At 37.9% G+C, this 22310-nt stretch overlaps 1 protein-coding gene across 4 annotated transcripts in view; it reads right to left on the reverse strand.

Annotated features, from left to right (window-relative positions):
• OXR1 (oxidation resistance 1) overlaps window positions 1–22106 on the reverse strand; it is a gene marked incomplete at both ends in the record, with an annotated part of 174349 nt that extends 152243 nt beyond the window's left edge. For all 4 annotated transcript variants that reach the window (XM_084230229.1, XM_084230227.1, XM_084230228.1 and 1 more), the window contains one exon: window positions 21917–22106. In XM_084230229.1, coding sequence (XP_084086355.1) covers window positions 21917–22040 — 124 coding nt within the window. The remainder of the gene's footprint in view (window positions 1–21916) is intronic.
• Between the last annotated feature and the right edge of the window lie 204 nt (window positions 22107–22310).

A 22310-nucleotide genomic window follows, 5' to 3' on the forward strand; every position in this document is an offset into this window, starting at 1 on the left:
TAAGAGAGAGGCAAAGGTGAAGTTGAAATGGTCAGTTTCTGATCAGTCTGTCTATGTCTGCTTGTGTCATCCTGAAACATCATGGCTGGAATGACAGGAGAATTGGATCAGGGATCAGTAAACAGGTTAAGTAGTCATTTAATATGGAGTAAGTGGCACTATTCTCTCAGTTAGATAAAGGTAAATGAGTGATTCAAATTAGATAGTTGCTAAAATAAAAGATATAATGAAGATATAATTAATATAATGAATAAAAAGATTCATTTATATAATGAATATAAAGATATAATGAATAAAAGGTATAATGAAGAAAAAACAAACAACAACAAATATTTGCATAAATATGGAGAAACTGGAATTCTTGGCAGCTGCTGGTGGGAATGCAAAATAGTACAACTATTATGGAGAACAGTATGGTGTTTCATCATAAAATAAAAAAGAATTAAAATCAGCAATTCCACTCCTACTAGGTATACACTTAAGAGAACTAGCAACAGGAACACAAACATATTTGTACAACTTGGGTGATGCTATTGGCATCCAGTAAATTGAGGCCAGAAACACTGCTGAATACCCTCCAATACACAGGACAGGCCCTGACAACAAAGAATTATTTGACCCCCACTGAAATTAGTGTTATATGCATTACGTAGCTTTCTTCTATTTTTCTTCTGTTCTCTACAATCTTCCAAAGTGTGTACTCTGAGGCAGCCACAGAGATGTCATTGAGAAGCACTGACATTAGGAAGACTCTTCTAGATGCTTGTGGTACAGAAAGAAATTGCAAATTTTGTAGGTGCAGTTCATTTATCATAGTCATAGAAATGGCACCTCAGATTAGTGAATTCCCCAATCAAAAGCTAACAGATTTACCAAATGCAACTGAAGACACTATCAAGCAGAAAGGAATTTTCCATACCCTCAACCCTTATGAAGAGATTATTGAAGAGAGCAAGCCAGAAATTGGGGAAGGTTTAATTAAAAAAAAAAAAAAAGTGGGACTCTTCTTAGATACCAGAATTAAGCTACACATAGTAGCTTCATTAAATTTTTTTCTTGTGACTCTAGACCTCAAGCTAATGTGAAATTTAGTTTCTTGCAGTGATGTTACTTTCTGATTATTGCTAACAGCATGATATATTTGAAACATTTATTTAAACCGAATCTATTTATATGCAGTAATGCTACCACAGCGTTATTGAAGTGAATAGAAATTAAAAAAGAAAAAGCTTAATCCACAGTGGAAATTTACTAAGATAAAATAATTTTGTGAATATATGAATATGTATCATTTCTCAATAAACTTTGTCAGAAATATAGACTGGGAAGGAAAATTAAGTCTTCCCTATGAGTTTTTAAAGTTCTTTTTTTTTAAAGATTTATTTATTTATGCATACAAGAACTGAGATACAGGCCAAGGGCATGGAGGGTGAAAGGATTCACCAGTGGGGAACAGAACAGGCAGACTGACTGAAATACACTGCTGAGGGGAGCAGCGGGCAAGCCAAGAGAGGTCTGCTGTGCCATGTGGGCAGTTCCCTGGCCAGGGATTGAACCCGTGGTGCAGCGGCTATGGGTTGCCTCATAGGCTGCGTCTTAACCCCTTGCGCCACCAGGCAGGCCCTGAGTTTTTTAAGTTCTTCAGAAGAATTTCAGGTTTAAGCAGCTTGCTTCCAAAATTTTCTAGAGTTGCTTTATGAAGGTTAACAAAACCTATCTCTGGAATTAGAGGGAAGAATTTCTTTCCCCAATCAGATGTACTACCAGTTTAATAAACACTTGTCTTAAGCTACTTACTGTTTATTTTTTTTTTCTTGTACTTACTTCATTTTAGGATTTCAGACTGTGTTAAAATCACAGTAATTTCCAAGTACAAATTTAGCTACTAAGGTTTCCCTAAAGTGAAAGAATTATCTCTAAAAGTTTGGGAAAATCACCTAATGTAATGGAAAATTAATGCTGCTGTTTATAAAAGAAAGGATCACCTTATCTATTGAATGCAAAGATAGAGCAAATAGGTTTCTGCTTTTGTACAAAAAATAGATTTAACCGTTTGTCTAAATGTTACTAACCACAGGATTTCGGGTAAGCTACTTAACCTGTTTGTGTCTTAATTTTGTTCATTTTTTAAACAGAAATTAAAAAAAAAAAAGACAGAACTCATAGGCTACACTTAAGATAAAAGAGATAAGATAAAAGGGAATGGTACCTGTAAAAGCAAGAGCAATAAACATTGTTCCCAGATAAATGTTGCTACTATCTTATCCCCACTTGATATTATGTGTTTCCTTCCTACCACCTTTGAGATCTCTATTCACTCCTTGGGTTCCCCTTCGGGCTGACCTGTATTCAACTATGCAGTTCTAATCCTTGCTTTGCTTCTCTAAGTCTCACTGAAATCAACTGTTTTCATAGCTCATCACCCCTCAGGGAACTGTTTCAGTGCTTCTAAGGAATCAACTATCAATCTGCTAAACTCAGTTTTGCCAAAGTGCTGGTGGTTTTTCCCAAATGGATTAGAGATTCTCTGGGAAAAAGTCCTGTCTCTGTTTTACAATTTGTGGTTGAATTTTCAAAGGAGGGCTCTGGGATAGAACCAAGGTAGAAAATATTTGGGGGTAGATATGGCTTTATGATATCCCTGGGATCAAGTGGTATGTGCAACAGAGCTTTAAATGAATTTTGTTTCTTCACTCACCACCACTGTGCCTACTTATTAGGGACTAGTGTAAAGAACAATGGTGACATAAACTTTATTTCCTGAGAAAGACTATGGAGGGTACAAACAGTGTTTGGACAGAGGCACAGGCTTGAGAATTCATGGTGTATATCTCTTCCTCATACACTGAAAACTGTCTCGGGGACATCACTATACCAATTTAACACGGTAGTTATTCACTTTTATTTCTCTACCACTAACTCTGTGTCTGATATACTTCTAAATGCTATAGAAGCACAAATTATCATACTCATAAATAATTATTAATAAGTATTACTTGTTAAAATTCACTGTATTTAAAAGGCTATCTAGGGCCTCCCCAGTGGCGCAGCGGTTGAGCACTGGGTTGCGAAGCTGCCCTCAGCCTCTGCAGCGCCAGTTCGATCCCCGGCTGCTCCCCGGCCACCGGATGAGGGTCCCACATGGCGCGCAGACCTCTCCTGCCGCCCGCTGCTCCCCTCAGCAGTGTACTTCGGTCCTTCTGCCTGCTCTGCTCCCCGCTCTGGCTCTGGTGAATTCTCTCACCCTCCTGCGCTTCTGACTGCACCCAGTGCTTGTATAAATAAATAAAAAATAAATTTAAAAAAAAATAAAAGGCTATCTAAAGTTAAGAAATATACTCCTCACATTAAATCTTTGGAACCATACAATTATATCCATAATATCTTCTTTTAACAGATATAGAGAATGAGTTTCAGACAAATTAAGCCACCTTTCTAATATAACATAGCAACTGACAGTTTTAAATGAGATTTAAATCAAGCTATATTTGGTAGTGGAGTCAGAACTTTTAACCTTTTCTGTACTGCCTCTTGCTAAGAGACCCTTCTAATTGAAGGCAATAAAGCAGAAGTACCAGAAGAAAAAGGAAATTATTTCAGAATTCTGAATGTAACAGAAGTTGCATATGGTGTTGCTTACCCTAAAAAACAAAAATGGAATGGTACAGATATTACCTTGCTGTTATAAAAAATAAAGCATGAATTCTTTATTGGATACATATAATTATTGTATAAAGTATGAATATATTATCTTAGAAGAGCAAAATGAATAAACTAGGGCATAACACCTTCTTAGAACACCTTCTTTTTGCAGTAACTGTTTTCATAGAGTCCTTCTTTACATTATGCTAAAAATTAATGGTATTCATAAAACTTCTGCCTATTGGTTTTAGAGCTGCCTCTGGGAGCCAAGTAGATAATGGGTGATCTTTATTTTTTAGGATAGGCAACAGTTACAATGCATCCTTGTGATCCTGACCATTTATACTACATTTCCTTTTGGGCTTGCTATATCCCATGGTTAACAGTTCATTCTTACAACTAAAACCCATGGGGTCTCCGTGGTGGCACAGGCAGTTGAGCACAGCACTGTGAAGCTGTCTGCAGCCTCTGCAGCACGGGTTTGATCCCAGCCAGCCGGGGAGAGTCCCACATGGCACAGCAGACCTCTACTGTCTCACCCGCTGCTCCACTCAGCAGTGTATTTCAGTCTGCCTAATCTGTTCCCCGCTCTGTCTCTGGTGAATCCTGTCACCCTCTAGTACATCTGGCCTGCACCTGGTTCTTGTATAAATAAATAAATCCTTAAAAAAAAAAAAAAAACTAAAACCCATGGATGTTTTTATCCAAATTGCTGAAAAATCAGGTTTTCTGAAATATGTATATATACTGCTGAATTTTTCAAACAAGGGGAAAGATTAACATATACACTTGTTAAAGTTGAATAAATTATATGAGGTTTGAATCATGCAGATGTCAACTTTTCAATTTGAGTCCATCAAATTTTTCAGGTAAACTTATCATATTGTGATCTTACTGAGTACTGTTTCAATTCACACCTTAGCTCTCTGTGTCAAAGACAATGGTGAAATCTGCACGAGACACAGGCCTAAATCCAGGCCTTGGGGCCAATAATGGAATCATCCCCCAGGTGAGCCCTTGTCATGAGTCATTCTCCAAGCCAGGAGTGTCCGCATACTCATTTCATGATTATACTCTCTTTAACTGATCATCAAACTGAAATTTGTTAGATGGTTCTGATGAAAGCAAGATATTTTATGATCTTTCCCTACTCCTAAAGTCTCCAACTTGAAAAATTTTGATGAGTCATTCTTAAAAATATCATACTCAGTCCAACTGCATGACATTTTAAATATATAATTTTTTTAGCAATATGTTTAGTGAACTTAGTTTTGGTCCCTGTCAAAAAATTACTATATACTATATTTAAGAATATGAAACAAGCAAATCATAGAAGTCCCATTTAGTTTTTACTAAAGAACCATATTCTCTCTCTCTCTCTCTCTCTCTCTCTTTCTCTCACAAGTCCCGATTCTGCTTTCATTGAAAAATATATAAAATTTTTTATTGAAAAAATATAAAAGGGGTATGTTCAGTGAGTCAATGGAACAATACATTAATTATAAAATGCTGTTTCAAATGCACACAAGAGAACTAAAATTCCATAACCAAGACTAAATGCATAATGTGCAAATCAATTGTTATTGTTGGTTGGGAATTTTAAATGACTTATACAGATTTATCAATTATAGCAACAATAAGTCACAGTTGTATAGCACTTTACAGTTTATATATTCTGAACATACACAGTTATTTCATCTGATAAATAAATTGCCACAAAAGTAACACACATACTTTGGAGAAAGTGAAATTTAATGGAAAGAAGGTAAGTTTTGCAGCCACATATGGATGTAAATCCTTGTTCTACTTTTACAAGCTGGGTGACTTTGATTAAGCCATGGGATACCTCTGAAACACACAGGTAATATGAGGACTTAAAATTCCTACTATAAGATTTTTTATGATGATTAAATGAAATAATAGATACATCCAGCACACACATATGTTCATAACAACTGGTTCTTTTCTCCTTCCTCTTCCCCACTGTGGAGGACCTCCCTCCAAATGCATTTCACAAACTCAACTTTAACGTTGCTTTACTATACTCAACATACCTATTTTTATATGAGTCACAACTGTTGAGTTTGTCAGAACTATTTGGAATCATGAAACCAAAACAAAGGACACAGCCACTGAGAAAGGATTCCTTTCTATAAATGGATTTTACTATAAAGGTTGCTCACTTTAATGCAGCAATACAATTGTACTAAATTAAAAAATTTATGAGACTGCAGAAAAGACAAGTCATGATGAATGGCCAGAATTATAAACAGGAAAAATATGTCCAGCCTGGAACTTGTACATTTTGGTAAAGGAGTCTCACCTATTTTTGAAACAACAAAATTTAATGAAAGAATACAACAAATGGCAGAAAAGAAATGGTACAAGTAATTGAGCACAGTTTTTAGAAACAAATGTTATTGTGAGCTGCTCAAAATAATTTCACTTGAATAGATATTCATAAAGTCCACCCAAGTAAAAAATATTAAAATCCAAGAAATAGAGGGTCAAGGGGCTTTTCAGGATATAAAATTCCCTAGATCAAGTAGGAGTTAAATCCCAGGTCAGAGAACACACTTTTGTGGCTAGGAGTATGCATATGTAGAAATAGTTACAAAATTCATGATTTTGAGTCCCCTCTTTCTGCTATTGACAGTCCTGTGTCTGAACCTAATATCAGCTGAGGGACCCCCACCCTATGTGTCTCTCTATATTCTCCCTATTTCTGCCAATTCAACCAGGAAAAGGAACTTAGCTCTTCCATCAGTTTCCACAGGGGATTTTTTTTTAAAGATTTATTTATTTATATAAGAACCGGGGTACAGGCCAGATGTGCGGGAAGGTGAGAGTATTTACCAGAGTAGGGAGCAGAACAGGCAAAGTGACTGAAAATACTGCTGAGGGGAGCAGTGGGCGAGACAGGAGAGGTCTGCCTCTCTATGTGGGTATCTCCCTGGCTGGCCAGTGATCGAACCTGTCTGCAGAGGCATGGAAAGCCTCACAGCGCTGTGCTCAACCCGCTGCACCACCAGGGAGGCCCTCCACAGAAATCAGATTTTCATGATTTGTATTAACAAACATATAAATAAAACAAAAACAATCCTTTGGACCTTTGGACTATAAAAAATTAGCAAACTTAGAATTCCTACTCTGGCAATTGAGGCCTAGTTTATCTGGGGAAAAAAAAAAACAAAACAAAAACAAAACTTGAGTAAGCTCCTTTTCCACTTAGCATCTCTGTTCAATTTCACATTAAAACTTAGGTCAGTTGGACAGTTAAAAAAAAAAAAAAAAGTCCAGGAGTTGTGGATAAGAAGGGGGGGCAGAAGGGCATCCTGAGGCCCCCCATTAACAAAGAAAATTGACACCTGCACTGAGGAGGACTGGACAATTAGAGATGCAGAGATTTATCCACTTGAAGCTATGTATTTACATTTCAAAGGAGGCTAAGACCATGAACTGTTTTGGTTAGCTTGCACAGGATTATGAAATCTGAGGAGCCCTTCCAGAGAAGATGCTTACATTAGGACAAAGGTTTCTCTCCCTCTTGCCAGAGGGGAGCAGAGTAGCTGAAGGGCTTCTGTATAAATGTCCAGCTTCATTGTTTCCCTTTGAGGCTTCCTACATCACAAACCTCTGTGGGAAGAGCTGGCTTTTCCCTTCAGTGTGTTACTGAAAGAGATCAGAGGGAAGGGGAAATAAGGGCTGTTGTCACTGTTGGTAATCTAAGTCTGATTGTGTCCACGTTATTTCTACTGCTGTGCATTAAACCACACTATAATGTCACAGCTAGTACCATTGACCAAAGTCAGAAACTGTTACTGCCTCAAATGTTCCAATCTTTTTTTTTTTCTTCTCTCATTTCTTTTTTTTAAGATTTATTTTATTTATATAAGAGCTGGGGTACAGGCCAGAATCACAGGAGGGTGAGAGGATTCACCAAAGACAGTGCGGGGAGCAGAACAAGCAGACAGTCCAAAAGCACTGCTGAGGGGAGCAGCTGGCGAGGCAGGAGAGGTCTGCCTCGCCATGTGGGTTTCTCCCTGGCTGGCCACTAATGGAACCAATATCCACATTTTTATTCTTACTGTGAAAGTTTCTTATAGGCTTTAAGTTTTTGAAAAAAACTTAATGAAAAAGGAACACAAATCTTTATAAATTTTGGTCCAGGATGATATTTGGATTGGGTCCAAATGACAAAAATTATTTTCTGTTTTCTGTATTGTCCAGTAAAGGAAGTCCGTGGGCTCTTAACACTAGTCTTGCTATTCATGGACCAGCTGCTTCAGCTTCACCTGGAATCTTGATAAAAAAGCAAATAGGGTGCCCCAAACCAGATCTGCTGAGTCAGCCTCGGATTCTCCAATGCACATTCACATTTAGGAAGGGATTCTTTAAAATTGTTTTAAGGCTTTAAGAGCTTTCCTATGGCTTCTCTGGTGGCTCAAGGGGTTAAGTCTCGGCACTATGAAGCTATCTTCAACCACTGCAGCCCAAGTTCAATCCCCAGCCAGGGAGGTGACCCACATGGTGTGGCAGACCTCTCCTGTCTTGCCCGCTGCTCCCCTCAGCAGTGTATTTCAGTCAATCTGCCTGTTCTGCTGCCCACTCTGTCTCTGGTGAATCCTCTTACCCCCTGCACCTCTGGCCTGTACCCCAGTTCTTGTATGTATAAATAAATAAATCTTAAAAGAAAAGAAAATAAAAGCTTTGTTCCTGAATTCTGTTGATGAAAAGTAAAGCCAAGTCTTTCCCTGCTCAGGTGGCAGAGTCACTTGCTGTCTGCTGCTCATCCCTAAGTTTTCTACAAGTCCCAAAATAATATAAGAGAAAGTTCTCAGACCATGTGATGTGGTATGACTCTGCAATAAATAGGGTGTTTAAACAGAATGAATCATAAGTGTGATTTACACTAAGAGGACCAACTCAGGAATACTGATTCAATACTGGAAGAAAGATTTTCAGATGCACTGACTTTCCTCTACACCAGATAACAAAACACTGGGCTTTAAAATCAAAAGGTTTCTGCTCTGATATCTAGACCTCAATCCCAGGCCATGTTTCTTGAGAGATTGTATTACTCTCCTGTGCACCTGTCATAGGCAATGAGCAAAGCAGGGGAACCAAGGAGAAAATGCAGCTGGCCCTCTCTTTTGAGAAAGAATATCCACCCCACCCTGTGCCATCCCACCTTCAACATAGCTTTTTCTAACTCCTTTATTCTCTGATTTAGGATGCCAGGACCCCATCATGATACCTTGTTTTAGACTTTGGTCATTTCTTCCCTAAACAACTGGAGGCTAGCAGTTGACATCCAGCAGAAGGACACAAGAGAGACTCTCTCCTCTGCCACTGATCATCTTTCCTGATCCTCTCTCCTTAAATTTTAGATTCATTCTCCTCCTGAGAGGAGACTTTTGGGTTTTACTTCCTCTTCCCTCTTCTTTCTTCTTTTTCCTTTTCCTTTTCCTTTTCTCCCTCCCTCCTTCTCTCTTTCTCGCTCTCCTTTTTTTTGTTCCAGCCCCATCTAGGATGCCACTCACTTGTCATGTTGTCCTGTCCTGTTGGGCTCCTCTCGCCTATGACAGCTCATGGTGCCCTTTTTTTTATTTTTTTAATGTATTTTTTACATCATTTTTCATTTTTGCACAATGTATGCATTTTCATCTTGGTTATATTCCCCATACAATTCCCACCCCCCCTTATTTTGGCCCTAATCCCTCCTTCCTCCCCCTCCCCCATAAAGTGTCTCTGGTTTATAGTTGCTTGTTGATTTTGATATTTACTTTATTATAATTAGTCATTTCCCTGATCCCTTATTTAAGTCTTCTAAATTCCTGCTATAGACACATTAATTCAAAAGGGCACCTGCACCCCTATGTTTATAGCAGCACTATTTACAATAGCTAAGCTATGGAAACAACCCAAATGACATATAAACACAATGGAATATTACTCAGCAATAAAAAAAAAGATAAACTCATGCAATTTGCAGCAACATGGGTGGAGCTGGAAGGGATCATGCTCAGCAAAATAAGCCAGAAAGAAAAGAAAAATACAGGATGTTCTCACTCATAGCAGGAAATTAGAAGTCATGGTGTCCTATTAACCCCAGTTACCCTCCTAGACCTCTTGGCTGCCCCAACTCTTTCTGGGTCAGAGCTCGAAGGACCTCTCTGGCTTTAAGATTCATTTACCACTATCCATCTATCTTTTATCTGGCCCAAAGAGATTGTAATTTCATTTACAAAAGAAGATCTATCTTCTTCACTGAAAAATGTGACCTTTTATTACATTTATTTAAAACTTGGGTTCATAGCACCACCCAGAAAATCTTAACTGGACTAGAAAATCTTCCTCTTCCTCTTCCGATTGGTCACCAAATCCCTAGATTTTTTAAGATTTATGTATTTATGCACACAAGAGCTGGGACACAGGCCAGAGATTCAGGGGGGAGGGGGAGGTGAGAGGATTCACAGAGACAGAGTGGGGAACAGAATAGGCAGATTGACCGAAGCACACTGCTGAGGGGAGCAGTGGGCAAGTCAGGAGAGGTCTGCTGCACCATGTGGGATGCTCCCTGGCTGGCCGGGGATTGAACTCATGCTGCAGAGGCTGTGGATTGCTTCATAGTGGTGTTCAACCCCTTGCACCACCAGGGAGGCTCCCACAAAGTCCCTAGATTTAAGTCCATTATCTCTCTGTAATTCTCTCTCATACTGTTTCTGCTCTAGCTTAGGCTCTTATCACACTTCATTCATATTATTTTGAGATTTTGATTTTTATTTAACATTTACTGTGCTTATTCTGTGCTATATATATGTATACATGATCTCATATTTATAAGCCTAAGTGGTACAGGATAATAATAATAATAATAATATTCACACTTCCCAAATGAAAGTCAGAAGTCCAGAGAGGGTAAGTGACTTGTTCAAGTTCACAGAGGTACTCAAAACGGCCCAATTAGGATCCAAATCCTAAATAATTCCAGAACCAAAGCTCTTAAACAATACAACACACTATCTTTTGAGTCCTTGCAGTATGTGCATAAATATGCTTCACTTTATAAGCATTAATATATATTCATGTCATTCTTCATATGATCCTTAAAACCTTTCTCTATAAAGCAAATTTTCAGGCACTCCCTTAGGCAGAGCCCTTCAAATGTTCCCATGCTGTCAAGATTAAGTCCAAATTCCATTGTAAAGCACATAAGACACCCACTATTTGGCCTCTCATTTTTTTGAAGTCTCATCTCTAACTATTGGCAGTTGTCGATGACAGTCAAGCATTCTTAAAATTTTCCTTTGAACTGAAGTTTAGATAGGCTCATGTGGGGATGGAAATGAAAAGCATTATGACAGTCTGGAAAGGGGAAATTACTACTTATATTCCTCTTTTTTTTTTTTCTGTTAAGTGCATATCTTTGATTATGCCCCCATCCCATTCCACTCACTCTACATTTATTCACAAGAGTATTTCTCATATCACAAAAGATCTGTAATTTGGATGAATTATTTAAAGCCCAAAGTTGAACTTCATAGCCCCATATTTGTACAGAAACCCTGTTTAATTGCTTGGCATAAATATTATTCTGCTGCTTTTGCTTTATCTTGACTGACTTGGATTAATATTGGAAGAACTTAAAGACACTGAAACTAACTAATTGGGAAGGAAAAATAATTTGTTCTGAATTGGTTTTTGAGATACAAAACAGTGTCAAAAAGTTCAACTCTCTGCACCTATGATATTTTATCTCTAATACACTATTGATACCTTTTGCCCCTTCCAACCAATGTAACTATGAAAAGAAATCAATGTCTCCCTAACAGTGTATTAAAATTTAAGCCACAAAACAAAATTCAATGATCCTTAAGTACAAATCCTAATAAAAGGAAAATGCAGAAGGGACACATATGGTGCAGTTTCACCGACTTCCCTAATGACAGGACAGCCTCCATATACTCAAGGTATAATGTTGCTAATATGCATAATAGGGATCTTCCAAATCCAAAATAGATCAGTTATTTCCATAAGGTTTCAACTTATGAAAGATTTATCAAGTGAATGACCAAACTTAATGGGGGAAATGGTATGTTAAGGTTTTGTGATTGTGATCACACAGACAATATGGGTTTTCTCCCTAAGAACCACCAATCTAAATTGCTAATGGCATATTTCTATAATTTGAAGGACTTTAATTTTATTATTTCAAATATACATGGTAACAAGAAGTAGATTAACTGACAGATAACATTACTTTAAAACCAGCACACTAATTTCTCTTGCTAGGTATTTTTTACCAACTTAATAGCTATTTATTAAGATAATTTGCTGAAAGTAATATTTTCTGTATCCAGAAATCATGTTTCCATTAAAAAACCCCATAACTTTTTATTCACAGATTTTACTGAGACAACCTTCCTATTTCAGATTGTCCAGATGATGGCAAAGTTTGGATCAGTGAAGCTTTAAAATAGTTATCTAAAAGCTTGCTTGCTTGTAGAGGTGCACATTATTTATAGCAAACCTATTACAAATGGTCACTGAAACATTTATAATCTCCAGTTGGGTTATTCAAAGTAATTAACAATTGTCAAAGTAGTTTCAAAACCTCTGGAAGAAATAATAGAACCCTCCTCTCTTCTGTGTCTAGCTATTTTAACTATTTTTACATTCTTCTAAGTAATATTATTTTTGCCAGAGCTAAGAACATGGTCAACATTCCGTTGCAGAGCACAAATCATGCAACTTTTTACATGGGAAGAAACATCTATAGCTATGAAATGAAAAAAAAAAAAAACGTAAAACCATCAGAAGACACCAATAGTTTTATAGCTGAATGCATATGAGATTCTAGAAGCTTTTTAAATTCATATTCTTCAAATATGGAAATACTGGGGGAATCTAGACATTTCACTGTTCAAATTGCCATTAATTCTGGTATTAAATGATCAAACTAAAGGATGTCTTTTTTTAAAAAAAAGTAATAATATGTCATTTTCTTCCCCTACCCATGGCTCAGTGGGAGGAAATATTTTCACAATATTCCTAAGAGTGTGGTAGGTAGAAAGGGCAAGTTTTCATGACTGACTGTGCTGAGGAACTTATTTTACTAGGGATTCAGTAAATTTCAAACAGAACCATGATGTTTTCTCAACCACAAAACAATGTCCAATCTAATTATTCCACAATTATAACCAGTCTGGATTTAATTAAGCTGTTTAGAAATCATTAAATAAATGGACAGATATAATTTGTTTTGAATAAGTTATATGACGATTGCACTACAACCCAAATGCCAAAGGAGCACAAATTGCTCAGGGAGACCTCAGGGTTATTGACATTCCTAAACCATTTATCATAGCCATGATTGAGCTGTTTCTCAATCCTGTGTTAGTTATATCTGACAGAGAACAAGCACAGAGTTAGGGCAAAAAAGAATAGGGCAAATGTACAAAACATAGTGCTAACTGAATAAAATTAGAGTAGGTAAGTTTAGCTAGCACATTATAAGCACTTCCAGTCTACAGGGAAATCAAAGCAACATTTTTTCTGCCTTCTGAGTATGCTTACTGCTGTGTAGTAGAGTTTAGCTAATATTCTATCAATGTTTAGTAAAAATATCTAACTACTCTCCAAAGAAATAGTAAAGTTTTTTATTTGACGGTTGAAAATGGTTTTCCATCTATGGTTTTTCCTATACTTTGTTTTAAAGTGGGTTTTGCATGGAATAAGTTTTTTAAATAATATGAAACAAAAATTATTTCAAATACCCATCCAACACCCAAAAACAGAGAGTCACAAACTCTCCTATATTAAATGCTAAGATCGGTTCATGTACAAATGCTAAAAAAAAAAAAGAAGCTTAATTCTCAATACTTTGAAATTCACTCTGTTAATAAAAAGTGCATATTTTTATACCATGCACATAAAAAAAAATGGGCACTCTACATGTGTGCTAGGCTTTAATTTGTGAAAAGTGCAGGTACATTCAGGGAATTTTATGTGTAATGGGAAACCTCAGCAGTGGAATAATTTTCCTTGAACATTCTGTGACCCAGAAAATATACGAAGTTATGAAACTGTCAAAACAAACTTCAAAACAAAGTCATTTTTCTCAAGAATATAATTTCATTTGAATTCTCAGAGCAGTTTTCCATTTTACTTCTGTGCTTATAGCCAGTGACTTGCAAGCCAGGATGGTTCTGTTTGATTAAATCACAGAGACTTCCTGCTTTTACATGAAGAATCTTCTAGCTTGGAGAGAAGGTTCCAGTTCAGTGGTGACCTAGTTTCATGCTGCAGAATGTGTTGCCTCCAGCAAGATCAGAGATTTTTTTTTTCCCTGTTACAGTATTTTCACTTTAGAGATGATCTTTTTTATTCTTATAATTAAAAAGAAGTCTGACTTCAAAATGAGAGACATGCAAGTTAGGTGATTTTTTTAAATGCCTGGTAAACTGCAATTAAAAAGCAGATAAATGTATGTCTTGCTTTTCTGTTTTTAGAGTTTCCAAGCTAGTTATTACTGTTTTAATTTTGCCAACTACTCAGAAGAATTTCCAGGGAACTCCTAATTCTATAGGCTCTCTTTTCAATATGTAATTGGGTTGGGGTTAGTAAGCTACAAATTTGAATTCAACTGGGCATCATGAAGTTTGGAAAGTTAAAGGTATTCTATCTGGCAGGTAGGGCCACAAATCATTGGATTTAAAATTTTCTTTTTCCTAGACCAGTAATTTTTTTTTAAGATTTAGTTATTTATGCATACAAGAGTTGGGGTGCAGGCCAGAGATGCAGGGTATGAGAGAATTCACCAGACACTGAGTAGGGAGCAAAACAGATGGATCAACTGATATACACTGCTGAGGGGAACAGTAGGTGAGACAGGAGAGGTCTGCTGAGCCATGTGGATCACCTCCCTGGCCGGGACTGAACTCATGCTGCAGTGGCTGTGGATAGCTTCATAGTGCTGAGACTTAACCTGTTGCACCACCAAGGAGGCCCCCAGACCAGTAAAATTTTTAAAGAATATTTTTGGGACATTTCCTAACTTAATTTTTGACAAAGAAGGAGGTTTAAAATGAACACATCTTATTTTAAAAAGTCTACCAATCCAATCTACATATACTCTGTGTCATCATTTAACAAAAGACAGTTCATTTTAACACAAGACAGGACGCAATGAAAGAAAAGAACAGAAGGGAGAAAGGAAGGAAAGGAAAAGGAAGGAGAAAGGAATTAGGAGGAAGAAAGAAAAGAAAGAAAGGACAGTTACTTTAACTCAATGTAATTTCATAAAAAAACTTGTATCTTCTCAATGCACCTGTTTCACCATCCATGGTATGGACAAATCACTCACTGAGATCCCTGTCAGTTTTCTCATTTCATTATTGCTTTTGTTTTAGAGAGAAACCTGATCTGGATACATGTAGAGGAAGAAATCTTTACCATGAGTCATCAGTCTACGTAGAGTCTTTCTTTAAATTCACAGACACTTACACAGTGATCGTGAAGAAGTCACCAGATGTTCAGAGACTTCCTCCCACAGCATGCCTCCTGGTGGCATAAACTAAGCCCCATTTGTCCTTTAGGAAAGTTACAAGCATTCATTGATTTCAATGAGTATTTGCATCAAACACTGACAGTGTGTATGTTAAAATGTTTTGAAATCCACTTCTATTGATCACATCTGGAGAAGGTTTGGCCTGGAAAGGGGGAGATTTGGGTGAAATTCGTACACTATTCTAGGCAGAAGGAAAACCTTCCATAAACCCCATGACACATCATCAAGGACACCTTTTGTAGACCACAAGCATTTGGCCCGGCTGGCATGTGGGACTGGGGTCTGAGATAAAGCTGGAGAGTAGGTGGGGGCAGAGCAAAAGGATCTGAAGAGTAACAAATCTGGTGGGGAATGAGGAGCCACTGAAGAGTTTTTTCCCCCAATGATTTGCATTTTTATTTGATTAAAATATATATATGTATATATAAATGTATATTTTGGCTGCAATGGCATTCAGATACCCCAAACAGGAGTAGGAAAGAGGGGGAACATACTTGCCTTAGTTTTTTTTTTTTAATTTTAAGCCGATTAGAGGTAATTGGATCAAGACAGGAGACTTCCCTCATAGAAGCACAAAGAAGGCAGGGACCATAACACATTCTCCATGCTGTATCTTAAACATAGGATGACAACACTCTCACTCACAATCACTGAGAACTTCCAGGTTCTAGGCATCTAGAAACACTTTACACAGATTATGTCCCTGACGGTCTTCAGTGAGCACCGGTGATTTCTTTGTTCCAGAGAAGACATGGGCCTTGAAATTGTAAGCATCTTCTTTACAGTCACAACATCGGGGGGGTGGTGGTGAATGGGATACTTCAACTACTTATGTGAGCAAAAGGAGGAGCTCGACAAGCACCCCCAGTGACTGCACCTCACTTTCACACAATTGATCACCATCACTTTGTGTTCTGAGAGCTGGTAGGATCACAATCCCCCCTAGACAGATTGGCACCTCCCAATGCTGGGGTATGTGAAGACCATTCAATGTCCCCTTAGTCATTTTCTTGTTGTTGCAAATATCTTGCCATTAGTCGTTTCATAAAATTATTCTATGCCAAGGAAATCAAAAGTAAGTCTTAGGAAAATCTATTATTGGTACATCTGATAGCCTATAATGGAAACCAGCCTAATCGATGTCTCAGAATTGTGTAATCGATCCTAGAACTGTTATCGTCCATCTGCTAGGATGTTTATAAAAACTGCATAAGATTTAAATACATTTTATAAGTAACTTTTCTATCACTTTTCTCCTTCACCTGCTTTATTGCTCTCAAAAAAGTTACCATTTCCTCACAATGTGTTAAATATTCAATTGTTTATATATTGTCTTCACTGTGAGGATAAAAGCACCCAAGGGCACAGATTAGTCTTGAGTACTTTTGTATCAGTAACACTCTGAACAAGGTCAGGTGTGTAGCAGGTATTCAAATAGTAATTATTGAATTAATAAATGAATGCATTCACAAGTGAGTAACATTCTCAAAGGTGGAAAGGTCTGAGTTATACATATTCCCCCAAATAAACACAGAATTCACTCATCTGAATGGAACCAGAGCTGACTGTGCAGGAACATTGACTGATTCATTACAGATGGTGTTTTATAAAGAAAAGGTGCTACAGTGTAATTAACAAGGATGGGGAAAAAGAGAGACACTGAACCGAGGGCAAATGGGAGATTAAATGATGAGCAACCAGTGCACTTGACAAGGTTAAGACTTGAGAGGGAGAGATCTCAATTGAAGAAAGTTCCAGAAGTATTTTTAGACATCTGTTTGCCAAGGAGGCCTCTTATTAGACAGGTAGGGAAGCCCTTCTGAGTCAGGATCCTAGGAAGGCTAAGTTCCACTGTCTTCTGACCACACCCCCACCCCCAGGAACTGGCAGAGAGCACTGGAACATCATTTGACACTTGTAAAGGCTGAATTTCCTTATTTACTCTTCTCCAAAGCAGGTATACCAAGCTTTCCCTAATGCCCTCCCAGAGCTCCTCCTACACTGAATTCCTAGCTGATGTCCTCATCTTCTTCTTCAGTGAGAAGGCAAGGTCCATCATCACAACCTCCACCAATAGCCCTTTGGCCTTCCTCTTTCCCACCCCCATTGTTTATTTAGAACCTACTATGTGCCTCATACTGGGCTAAGTGCTGCGGTTAATAAATTAAGGGTATTACTCTCTTTGCCGAGGAATTGAGACCTGGTGTGAAGACAAACATGCCCCATGAGAAGATATATGGGGGGTAGGTAGGTGCCAGATACCAAGGGAGCTTATAAGCAAGGAAGGAGGGTGGAAAAGGGTGACTGGATCCATGGAGCCTATAAACAGTCTGAGGTGATTTCTCCATCTTCTGAATTCCACAGCATTGAGTGAGCTCCCTGCCCCCTGCCTTTCCACACTTCCCCCTCCTGCACCCCAATGGCATGTAGGCCATCTGTCTTACATTCTACTCACCAGTACACCCATTTTAACCAGGCTGTCCCCTCCCCAACCCATATGATGAGTGCCTTGAAAGCAGGCTTTCTTTTAGACTTTTCTTTCAACTCTGAACAGCCTCTCCTAGGTGGCCTTCACTCAGCAGGAACTGATTAGGGACTCATCAGCATTTGGTGCTTCACTGAATGACTCTGATTATGGGACATTCACTTTCTAATTGTCTAGGGAAAAATCCTCAGAATGGAATGAGATCAGCACCTTTTAGTAATAGTTACAGAAGTTGGATATATACATATGAACTCCAATTCATAATTTTGAATCAAGGAGCAAATATAACATAGGTTTGTTTATAGGTCCACTTAAGGAACACTATTTGCATGCCTAATTTACAATTATTTCAGAAGTCCTAACATGTCTTTCTCTGAGTTAAAGGGAGAAAATCAACAGTGTGACAAATATCTGAATCTACTAAATCTACTGTTTGGTGTCACCATTTAAGTAGGGACTATGATTTTCTATTTTTTATAAGCTTCATTTATTTATGTATACAAGAGCTGGGGTGCAGTCCAGAGATGTAAGGGGAAAAGGGAATTCACCAGAGACAGAGTGGGGAGCAGAACAGGCAGACTGACTGAAATATACTGCTGAGGGGAGCAGTGGGCTCAACAGGAGAGGTCTGCTGTGCCATGTGTGTCAACCTCGCTGGTCGGGGATGGAACTTGTGCTGCAGTAGCTGAGGATAGCTTCATAGTGCTGTGTCTCAACCCTCTGCACCACCAGGGAGGCCCCAAAGTGGGGACTATGATTTTGAAGGATATAGGTTTCATGTATATAACATTGTAAACCTACAGTAGTTTTATCTGGCACAAACAAAAAAACTGATGTAGTGAAAATTTCATCTGTTTACCCATTAGAATTGGCCTACTAATTTTATGTTGCCTTTTTCTAGTTTTAATTGAAAGTTTTATTTTCAAAATAATGATAGAAATTTTAAGTATTGGTAGGACTTCAAATACCTAGCCCAGTGATTTTCCAAACTGCAGTCAGGATTCATTAATGCACACCACAATCCATTTCCTGAGTCAAGGTTGCATATCTTCCATCAAATTATATTGATTTGCTATTCATTTACACAAGTATCTAAATTTGGAAGTATAACTTCACACCTCAAACTATGTACATGTTTTGCTTGCCTCTGCTAAAGCTCTGTTTCAAAAGCAAAAATAGGATCAAATGAAAATGATCGACACTGAGAGTAAGGGAAACATTTTTACAAAAATTTTGTTTGAGGTGAGTATATAAAATAAGATTCCTCATCCCTATAGTGTATGCATGCACAGAATCCCAGAGACTGTGAATATGGTAGATTTTATTCACATGATTAGGGTATACTGACTGTTGAACACTGGAGTGGATCTGTCCTAATTACAAGAGTCTTTTAAAAGACGAGACGTTTCCTGGCCAAACCTAGGAAAGGAAGTCAGAGAATCAAACTAGAAAGTCTTAACACCCAGTTAGTGACTTGACTATGGAGGGACCACTTAGTGAAGAAAGAGAAGGGGTACTAAAACTGATAGCCAGCAGGGATAGGGACCTCAGTCCTACAACTGCAAGGAACTAACTTCCACCAACAAGAGTGAGCTTGGAAATCTAGTCTTCCCTACATGATTCTGCAGACAAGAACTCAGCCTTCTGAGTTAAACCCTGAGTCTAGCCTGTTGATTCCCTGAGCAGTGAACCTAGTCAGCATATGTGGATTCTGATATATACAACAGTGTGCTGATAAATGGATATTTTTCATCAGCCCAGTTTGTGACAATTTGTTTCACAGTCACATAAGAACTTATACAGTATTTCATATGGCCAATTATGATATGGAAGTGAAAATAATATTCAGAAAGTCACTGCTTTGGTTTAAATCTTTCACTATTCAGATGAGAAAATTAAGGTGAAGTAATGGCAAATAACCATGTAAGAACATATAGTGAGTTACAGAGCAGGGTAAAAAAAGCTCTTATCTTACCACTATCTTGGTTTAGTGATTACTTTTTAAAAATGTATCTGAAGATTTACATATTTCACATAAAGAACAGCTTTCCCTTTACTTATTCCAATCCAACGAAATTTTATTGTACTTCTTGTAGGAGAGGCTATTTTTTTTATTAAAAGTATGAGTTTATGTATGCTTTTTATTTTTGGCTACTATATTAGATTTACTATGTTGACTTTAAGAGGAATAATTAAGAACCTGAATATATTATCAGTACAAGGAAGTTATAATTTCTTTTTCCTGGAGTTCTCTTAATAGGAAGTAAATCCTATACATAAGATTAACTCTATGCCCATTTAAAAAAAAAGTATTTGTATTGAGGGGGCCTCCCTGGTGGTGTAAGGGGTTAAGACACAGCATTATGAAGCTATCTGCAGCCACTTCAGCATGAATTCAATCCCCAGCCAGGGAGGTGACCCACATGGCGCAGCAGACCTTTCCTGTCTTGCCTGCTGCTCCCCTCAGCAGTGTATTTCAGTCAATCTGCCTGTTCTGTTTCCTACTCTGTCTCTGGTGAATACTCTCATCACCCACACCTCTGGCCTGTACCCCAGTTCTTGTAGGCATAAATAAAATAAATCTATAAAAAAAAAGTATTAGTATTGAGTTAACCTTAATTTAGAGCATTGTATATGTTTTAGGTGTATAGGATCACATCTCTACAAATGTATGTTATTACACTGTGCATTGAAAGATATTTAAGAAATTCTAAAACTTTCCATTTTTATCATTTGAAAATTATTTAATTCACTGTTTGAATTTAAATACACTATTTCAATAGAGTACTGCACTTCATTACTAAATTTAAATGTAGTCCTCAGTTCAGCCACAAGAGGGCTCCCGGATTTTTCAAGTTATGTGAACCATAAATTGAGATTCTTTTCACTGGTAGGGCATGCTGACTGGTAGCTAGGTGAGTTGGCATGGTTTCCCTAAATGAGATTATCTAGAAATTGCTGCTGTTATAAATTTGAAAAATGGAAATATGCACCTGTTTATACTGCCTTACATCAATTCTTACTACTTAGCTATCACCATCCTCAAAGACTATGCCCATTGTCTATTGAAAAATAAGACTAGAACCTCTCAATCAGGAAACCAGAGAACATGCAGAAAGAGGATGCAAAATAACAGAAAGGGAAAACATGGTTTCAGTAGTCAAATCCCACAACACAACAAGGCCTATTTGGAAGTATCTCTTCAAGCTTGGAGGAAGTAATTAACCCAAACATGTAGGACACTAAAATACACAAGAAAAATATTTTAAACACACCATATTGCGTGGAAGAAGCCAAACAAAACATGATCTCTTTGTTGTAATTTTGGTAAACCGCCGCAGCCATAGTCTCTACTGTTAAGGCTCTTGGACATAATCAAATCTCTCCAAAATGAAATATTGTATGAACTCAAAGCCTCCATCCTCTTCCTGGATAGCTCTCCCTACACAGCATCCTCTACCAAAGATAAAATGTTTAATGATTTTTGTCTCAAACTAAGCTATCAAAAATTGTTACTACTAGTTAAAAAGCAAAGCCAAAGATACAACTAATGAACAAATATTGGTAATTCAACTAATTTAGATTGATTACCTACAACATTGCAATTAGATGTTCAAGTTTAAAATTACAGGACATTATTCAACCTGGAAAAACGGCTTCTCCTCTCCACTGACTACTCCTACACACTGGGTTCTGGGTGTGATCCAGTCTCTCTAAAGTGCTAGGCAAGTCCAAAGGCCCTGTAGCGAACTGTGCCCTCCCCACAGAAAGCAATAGCTTGCTATTTACCTAGTGACTTTGTTAGTTACAGGCTGGCACCCACTACTGTCATAACAAGCTGACAGAATAGGGTCAGAGACATGATAGCCTAGAGGGAAAAGGAAAAGAACTAAAACAACCAAAATGGCACCAGCTGGAGAATGATGAAAATGAACACAGCATGCCACATATAAGCTCAGAAGCTGGAAAGCCTACTATGTACAATTTACTCCCCTTAGACCAGTACAGAGAAAATCCTCAATTCTGCTCTCTTATTTAACATTGCTGAAGGTCTTTAGTATTTCTGTCTCCATGTTCAGACCATAGTAAAAAAATATGCAAATAAGCCACCAGGAAGATATACACATTGAAGGAGGCATTTAAGCACTGACCTGCCAATTCACATGCCATTTAGAAAGCCTGCTTCTGTCCCCTTGCCTCCAAAGTCATGTACTCACCAATGGTGTAGAACCTCTTCAGTTCACTCCTCCGGGAAGGATGCTTCTGGGTGTTTGCTGCATTGTTCTGCTCCTCTTCAATAATGGGGGTCTTGGGTGTGGGGGGCTTGCTGGCTTGTGGCATTTGCTTTCCTGCACCAGCCAAAGGGTTGAACCCTGGAGCCGTGATATCCACTGACTGGGACTTTTTCTTTAACCTGCAGGTAGAGAAGACCACACGCTGGGATGACCCACTTGCGAGACTCTTGTTCCATGTCTATCTCCACCATACTTTTTAAACAACTGCGTTACATTTGGCCCTGAAATAAAGACAAAGTCTACTAGAAACTATCAACTTTCTGATAGTATTTTAGATTCTTCACATTTTGAAAACTAGTTGAGAACAAGAAATCGT

This window comes from Talpa europaea, assembly GCF_964194135.1.
Source record: "Talpa europaea genome assembly, chromosome: 3".
Taxonomy (NCBI): Eukaryota; Metazoa; Chordata; class Mammalia; order Eulipotyphla; family Talpidae; genus Talpa; species Talpa europaea.